Below are 8,449 nucleotides of genomic sequence, written 5' to 3' on the forward strand. Positions count from 1 at the left end.
GGCTAGTCTAAACATTGCCTTTGACTGAAAATCGATTTAAAGAACTAATCCTTTCTCTGTACAGGCCCTATACAAGGCTGGGGAAGCTAAGTGGGGTACAGACGAGTCTCGCTTCAACGTGATCATGATGTCGAGGAGCTACGCCCAGCTGAGGGCGACATTCGAGGAGTACGGGAAGCTCGGCAAGCATGACATCGAGCAGTCCATCAAGAGAGAGATGTCGGGAGATCTGAAAGATGCGATGTTAACAGTCGGTAAGTCAGCCAAAGAAGAAGAGAAATAGTGATTGTCTGTTCAATGTTTCTTGTATGTTGCAACAGAGCCCCCCTCCCCAGGAAATAAATAAAAGTAGAATTTAAAAAGCAAAAGGTGCATTAAGAAATTTTCTATGATTGTACAGTGCGTAGTAACAAAAGGTATAAAGTGCTTTATAAATGTTCATTAGTATTATGTTAGAAGTATTGTATTGATATAATGGAAATATACATGATTCAGATAAGTTTAAGACTTTGCTGGTTAACGTGTGATGAACTCACTGCCCCAAAACTCTTCAATTACTTTCTAATTTTATTTCTCAATTTATACCTTTTGTATTTATATAACTGCCTATGGGCATGCTCAGCTATGTGTTATGTGCTGAAAAAGAATTTTATATCATTAATATCATTTTATTGTTATTGTTAATGATATTATTATTACTATAATTTTGTTGATATTATCTTTCACAGTGAGGTGTGTCCGTAACAAGCACAAATACTTCTCAGACAAACTCTATAAGACCATGAAGGTAAGTGGTATGGGAGGGGAATCACTCCCTGCCCCCTTATTAGTTCTCAGACTTCGCCCACATGTCAGAGATGGAAATCAACTTGTATGCATGCCTTGAATATGCAAACTTGAATTCAGGAGATGCATAAGACCCGGAAGAGTGAAATGTAGCGTTTAATGTTTTGGCTATTTGTCATGTTACAGAAATATCATGCAAAATGCGAGTATTGTTCAGACTCACCCAATAAATCATGGTTGGAATTTCCACTTGGATAAGGTTAATAGTCATTTTTGAACAGTTTTACATATAATTGTCATTAATATATGATAATGATTATATGAGATGTCTTTTCTTCATGGGATACCAGAACAAATTCACTTTTTTTGGCTGATTACACTCATCCATGATTTATGCAATATTGGGCCTAACTTGTTGAATATTTCTGATATTCCAATTTGAGCCATCCATTATAATATATGTATATTGACACTTTTTTTTAAAAGAGAAAAATTATTTCCACATATTCCACTGCAGGTCGTCCTATTGTTTTAATATTTCAATTTTTATTTTACCTTTAGGGTGCTGGTACAGATGACGATACATTGAAGAGAATTGTAATCTCCCGTGCCGAGGTCGACATGTTGAACATCAAAGGAGAGTTCCAGTCGGCGTATCAACAAACCTTGGGACAATTTATTGCTGTGAGTATTCAAATATCATTCCTTATAAAGGGTTAGTCTTAAACCAGCTATGTAGTAATTCAAAAAATTATGTTGGTAGTCAAAGTTTGAAAATAGATGTCGTTCGTCTGTTGTCCGTCACAAACATAATGGCACATAACTCCGCAACCGTAAGTCACTTTTCACCCTAACTTGGGTTGTAGATGTACCGAGGAGACCTGCATGTTATGGCGCAATCAGAGGTCACATGGTTAGGTCAAACATCATTTTGAGGTCAATGTTATGACACATAACTCTGCAACCGCAAGTCACTTTTAAACCAAACTTGGCTGGTAGGTGTACTTAAGAGACCTGCATGTTATTGTATTCAGAGGTCATATGGTAAGGTCAAAGTTCATTTTGAGGTCAACATTCAAGTTTATATGCAAAACTCTAATGACAAATGTTATTCCATCCCAGTTATTTCACAATGAAGTTTTTATACAATTCTGTTGTGTGCCCTTGCAAATCACGATATTTCTGGTTATTTTCATAAGTGGGCGAGACACAAAATAGCTTATGCCTTGTTGTATATTATTACTATTCAATTATTATTTTTTAATACACAGGATGATACATCGGGAGATTACAAGAAGATTCTTCTGGCCCTGGTCGGGGGTACCAACTAAGACAGTGTGAACATGGTCAGGTAGCAACTAAGACGCAGTGTTAACACATCCGGGGGTACCAACTAAGACATAAGTGTGAACATGGAAGGGGAACCAACTAAGACAGTGTGAACATGTAAGGGGTACCACTACAGACTTACGGTAGTGTGAACACGTAAGGGGAACCAACTAAGTTGTAGTGTGAACATGTAAGGGGAACCAACTAAGACATAGTGTGAACACCTAAGGAGGGGATATCAAATAAGACATAGTGTGAACACGTAAGGGGGTACCAAATAAGACATAGTGTGAACACGTAAGGGGTACAACTAAGACATAGTGTGAACATGTCAATATTTGAACAGTCATCACAATGGAGTGTGTATATCCAAGATGAAATTACAAGACCCAATTAATTTTCGTCATCAAGAAAAACAACAAAATCACATGCGTTTAATTAGAACAGAGAATTTCTTCAATCATTCACAAACGCTTCAGATCAGAGCCTCATCTTACAAATAATCTTTCATACATTGCACCCTGAACCCCTCCCTTAGCTGCTTTACTTCCTTTTAAATCATATCTGTTGTCATTATCCATGATTTGGCAAGTTCAAAGATGTACCTTTTTGTTAAATAGGACACAAACTCTATATTCTCAAATTATAATTGGCTGTCTCTGACACAACCTCAAATGTCGGTCGACCTGATCAGTAGATAAGGAAGGTCTCTGCCCCCATTTTAGTCAGAAACATGATTTAGTTTGAGGAAAATTGATAAATATCGGTCTGGGTTCCCAGTTCTGATGCCACCGACGGCTCTCATGCAGCGATTGCGTCGTATCGGTTACCGAACCCTTTAAAGATTTACAGGTATCGATGACGCACCCTTGGGAATAGTGAGAAGAGGAGTTTTCTTGCACTTGACCTTGTGTAAACAAACATGTCTCTTGAAGAGGTCGTGGAATGTGACCTTTGACCTGTTCATCTTCTTGGTTGTCAGATTGTCAGAGTCTCGTCACTGAGGGGCAGGAGGGAGGGGGTATAATAGAAATGATAAAATTACAAATTTATATGTCAAAGAAGTTATTGTTATGTACATCATTTTGAAAGATGCTAAATTGAAAAAGAATAAGGTTAAGGTATTTGTTTTGAAAAGTGGCAGAGAGAGAGAAAAGAGAAAATGGGGGTGGGGGTAAAGAAATGGGGAGGGGAAGAGGGAGGAAATCAGAAAGGGGGAAATAATAAAAATAGAAAAAAATGAAGGAAAGAAAAAAAATACGAGAATAAAGAATAAATGGAATATTTTTAGAAATTATTTTGGGTCAAGGTCGGAAGGGAGGGGGGGGGGTGGCTCTTTAAAGTTCAGTGTAGTTTGATTGATTAATATACCCACCCCCTTCTCTGGATATATTACACGTAGTTGGAATCATTTCTTATCTGTAGTAGAATCAGTATTATTTAGAATCTCAAACCCTCCTTTTAGGATGGGGGGGGGGGGTCCCTTTATATACTCACACTATCTAACAAAATTATAAAAAACTCACTTTGATAAACAATGGGATTACTTTCTAAATTTATCACCTATATCCCTTTTCCCAAGGGGATTTCGTGAGTGCTCTTGGTGATACAAACTTTTTTACAGTGTCAAAGTTCAAAGGTCGTGCTGATGTTAATCATGTTGCGAGTTGGATGAGATGTTTCAGATACAGTCTCAAATTTCTTTCTTTATCTCCAGCATCTATGTTTATAGATTTATACTTTTTAGGATGGCTGTACATTTAATACTGCATTGCAATGTAGTGTATGGTATCAAAGGGTATGTGTCTTAGAGTTTTATAGTAGTCTTGTATGTCTCAAATATATCTTTCTGTTTAATGTTTTTTAGAAATTCATTCAGAGTCTGCTTCTATGACTCAAACATTTCTCCTTTTTGACGTCTTAAGAATTTGTTTGAAGTCTAGTTGTGTGACTTGAATATTTCTTGCTTTTTAATGTCAGTCTAGAACAATGATGATTGTAATCTATAAAATGCAATTCAGGTATAAGCTGTGGCAATTTATTTTCACTTTCTAGAATCAAAAAGTTTTATCTGTATTTCTGTAATATACATTTATTCCGCTACATGAAATTAAAATTTATTCTTGGATTTCTTGTATTCAACAGTCATAGGCCTAGCAATTATTCTAGTATGCAAATTTTTATTGTAAATGTGTTGTGTATGATAATTATGAATATATGACTCTACTTTATTAATAGCTTATATATCATACATGTATCTACATGTATGTCTATCATGCATTATGTAATATGTAAATATGTTTGATATTCATGCAAACATGATATTGATTCACATTATATATTGGTAACTTTCCTTTGGGGTAAATCAATGCATTCTTGGCAGGAAGTGTCAATGATATATACTGTATCTAGTTCTTTGGATAACCTAATGCTCTAAACTTCAATTCAGATTATCAGTGTTGTATATGCTCTTAGTTGAAGATTAAATGTTGTAAATACAAAATATGGTATCAAATGTACTGAACATGTATGTCTAGAACAATTGATGAGCGTATATTTGTAGTAAACAAAGAGTTCTTATGTATATATAATTGTTACTGGTAAAAGATTGATGTACAGATTCATTAATACAAACAGACTAGAACAACTTTTTATATATATATTGAATATACATGTATATTATCTAAGGAAGTAATATATTATCTGAGGAAATGTTGGCAAGAATTAAAAAAAGAATTCTGAGGGAGAAAATATTTCTTAAAATTCAAATTAACATAATTGATAGTGTATTTTTCCATTCCAAGTTTTGAATCTCAAAGAACCGGTTATATCAGAGAAACAATGTAATTTGAAGGTATTTTATGAAGCTGTTTTTTTTAAAGTAATAAATGATATTGCAAAGGATTTCTTTTTAAAAGAATAACTGAAATAATGATTTATACATTTCCCTGACGTAAATAGTGTTAGTATTAATTTTTTGGTTTGTATAGAGTCCCCAGTAAAATCAAATTTAAATCATGTATTCCATTATTGTTATTAATGATTATGAGTTAAGGCATTGTATATTGATATTACTTTTTAAAATATTGAACATTCTTAATGACTGTTTTTTTTAATTATCAATTGTCATATGTTATGAATTTTTGAGTCAGAAATTCATCTCAAATTTGTAATTTACCTCAAGAGAGACACCTTGATTTTGATTAAAAGTATTGAATCATTAATGATACTTGATGTTGATAAGTGATCTTACAAATAGGCCTAGGTTTGTGTATATTTATGTGGATTGTCAGTTGAGGATGAAAATAATGAATTCTACATTATATTGTGTCTAATTGAGGTTTATGTATTCATATTATACCGTTTAGACATTGTTTTTGTATTCAGGGCCCAGTTTTCACGAAACCGTCATCAGTTTAGCTTTTAAGGCAATCCCTTGAAATGTGTATTGTACTCGTATACATCTCACACATCTCCATGGGATGTCCATGAACTTAGACTTATTTAGGGTTGTGTGAAACCGACCAAGGCTCTGTTAGGTGTATGTGTATTTCTATATGTGAAGCAATGTATTCAAGTCTTTCACCTTGATTAATATTTAATATTCAAATCATGTGTAAGTAGTGTGTAAATATTTCATTATGTGTAACAAATTCATTCCATGTTATGACATTTAAAGAAAAATACTTAGTTTTTGGTACAATGAAATTAACACACCTTGACTCTGGCTTTGGCTACAACGTTCATTGATCACTAGTGGATTTTATCTGTCAAGCCCACTGTTGGGTGAAAGGGATTGAAAGCGCACATGTGGAGCGTTGTGGCCCAGTGGATTAGTCTTCTGACTTCGAAGCAGAGGGCCGTGGGTTCGAATCCCAACCATGGCGTAATTTCCTTCAGCAAGAAATTGTCCACATTGTGCTGCACTCAACCCAGGTGAGATGAATGGGTACCTGGCACGAATTTATTCCTTGAATTGTTTCCGTGCTTTAAAAGGCCGTGGGGCTAAAGCCAGGGTAATAACATCCAAGTCCTTTGGAAGCACATATGGACGTTATAGTGGGATCTGAGCTATACAAGAACCGTGTTATCATCATAATCAACATTTTTGCAGCATTTGTATTTTGATGTACAGTATTTATACGTTTGGCAGACTAGCTTCTAAAAGCACTGTGGTAGATTCTAGATTATAACTGAATTTAGTCAACATACTTGTATTTCTTGTGAAGAATTTCTTATTCGGATTTTTGTTGTCGCCAAATATATTAGTTTCTGGGTGAAAAAGCATTTGAAAAACATTTGAAGGAGAAAATATTCAAGATTTACATTAGGCATAATACATGTATGTTGTTCACTACAAAATCAATGGATGTTATAAGTAGATGTAGGTGAAAGGGGGAGCATTGCCGTATCGTAAGTTGATTGGTTTTATGTAAGCATATTACCCTTTTTCTTTTTATTATATCCTTGTGCATGTATGAATTGAAATGAATCATGTAGTATGATCTTAAATGTATAGAAAGATTATAGAAACTCTATGTGTATGTACAAATAGAAATAAATACTTCTCATCAGGAACAATAGAATTAATCAAGATATGTCTTTTGTGATTTGTATCTTTGAATGAATATGAAGACGGTGTAAAAGTTCGGGTGCTATTTGTGTCGCAATCATGCATTCCATATATATTTTATTGAGGCTATCTACATATTATCCACAACTTGGGTCACTTTAATGATAATGGGTACTTGGACAACACTGCGAGAGGGGGTGGGGGAGTGGAAGGCTAACATTACAATTCTTAGAGTAGTGACAAAATGGGGAGAGTGAACAAATGAAGGAAAAATTAAAGAAGAGAAGTAATGAAATTAAAAGGAGAGTAGAAACAAAAGGGTTTGAGTCGTGTAACTCGATATTATTCAGTTGAGAGAGAGAGAGAAGAAAAAATGACATCAACCTTTGACAGGTATTGTGAAGTCAGGTTTAACTTAGGCCATGGTCTAACTCTCATGGGGAGCCAAAAAAGTCAAAAATTCTGTTTGTATTGTATATTTATGATGTTTACTATTTTGTTTCAGCCTTTAGCTTTCATAATGAAGAAAAATACTTTAAAATACTTCAGTTATCATTCCTTGACAAATATGAACAATATGAGTGTCATATGAGTAAATAAATTGGATGTGTGCTGTTAGGGATTCATGCCCCAATTTGCTCTCCATAGTTAAACCATAACTTCAAACCAGGGTTTCATTTAAACCTGAGTTTAGAATACGGGCTCATAGGTCTTTATACTTCCAAATTAAAATACCCTGGCGCAACTGAAGTGGCCCCTGATGTGATGATTTTGTTTGATGAAAAATTGAAATTGTATGAAAAAATATATATGAAAAAACATGAAGTGCTGTAAACATGATGAAGGATTTGATGGAAAAGGAACAAAACGACCGAGTAAAAGTCACAATATCTATGATATCTTTAAAAATATTGAGGTTTATCTAGTAGGCGATGCTAACTGTATTTGAAATGATGCGTGAAAGGAAAGCAATGAGACATCTTAACGACAAGTATCTCCAAACTTTTCTCTCCCAAAAGTGTTTCTCTGTAAATCATATGGACATCTTTTTATCCTTCCCGGGGCATAGTAACCGTCAAACCTCCTTAAAGAAATGGCAATGCAGATGCTGCAAAATTGGTCAAAATGATAATGTTAAGGTCACTTTATTAAAAATGAAAATAAACAAACTATGAAAAGCCCCGCCTCGGGAATGAATTGAAACTTAATAAGATAACTAACTCCAAATCTGACTCTGCCCGACTTCTGACATTGAAAATACTCTACATCAACGTGATCTGATTTACTTTAAAAAATTTGAAAAGCTTAGGTCCTTTTCACACGTGAATCTTGAATCATTATTGTAATGATTATTGCAATTCGTCTTAAGCATCATCGGACCTTTCACACGCTCACTCGAAAATTGTGATTTGAGTGAAACTTAACTGGAATTCACCTCCGAAGTAGAAATTGTAGAATGTGGGAAGAAACACATTTTTTTAAACCGATGGGGGGGGGGGGCAAGAAACACATTTTTTATCCGATGGGGGGGGGGGGGAGAAACACAATTTTCAATCGATAGAGAGAGTTTTCCTTATAACGTTTTTGCCCTATTATTAATTTTGATCAAATTTTAGTATTTTATGATTCAAATGCGCTTAATGTCAACATTTCTGTTTAAATCATCTCTTGGAATTTGTATTTCGGGAGGTTTTTCACATTCCTGCTGTACTTTGGTGGATATTGTAAGAGATTGATGATATTTTTTTTACAACGAATCGG

General features: G+C 34.5%; 1 protein-coding gene across 1 annotated transcript in view; it reads left to right on the forward strand.

Annotated features, from left to right (window-relative positions):
* Positions 1-3,293, forward strand: part of LOC121405703 — a 31,192-nt gene extending 27,899 nt beyond the window's left edge. Inside the window, exons 20-23 of the mRNA XM_041596623.1 lie at positions 65-254; positions 729-787; positions 1,348-1,470; positions 2,058-3,293. Of these exons, the coding sequence (XP_041452557.1) occupies positions 65-254; positions 729-787; positions 1,348-1,470; positions 2,058-2,117 (432 nt within the window). The 3' untranslated portion in view covers positions 2,118-3,293. The remainder of the gene's footprint in view (positions 1-64; positions 255-728; positions 788-1,347; positions 1,471-2,057) is intronic.
* The last annotated feature ends 5,156 nt before the right edge of the window (positions 3,294-8,449 follow it).

Source organism: Lytechinus variegatus, chromosome 19 (assembly GCF_018143015.1).
Source record: "Lytechinus variegatus isolate NC3 chromosome 19, Lvar_3.0, whole genome shotgun sequence".
Taxonomy (NCBI): domain Eukaryota; kingdom Metazoa; phylum Echinodermata; class Echinoidea; order Temnopleuroida; family Toxopneustidae; genus Lytechinus; species Lytechinus variegatus.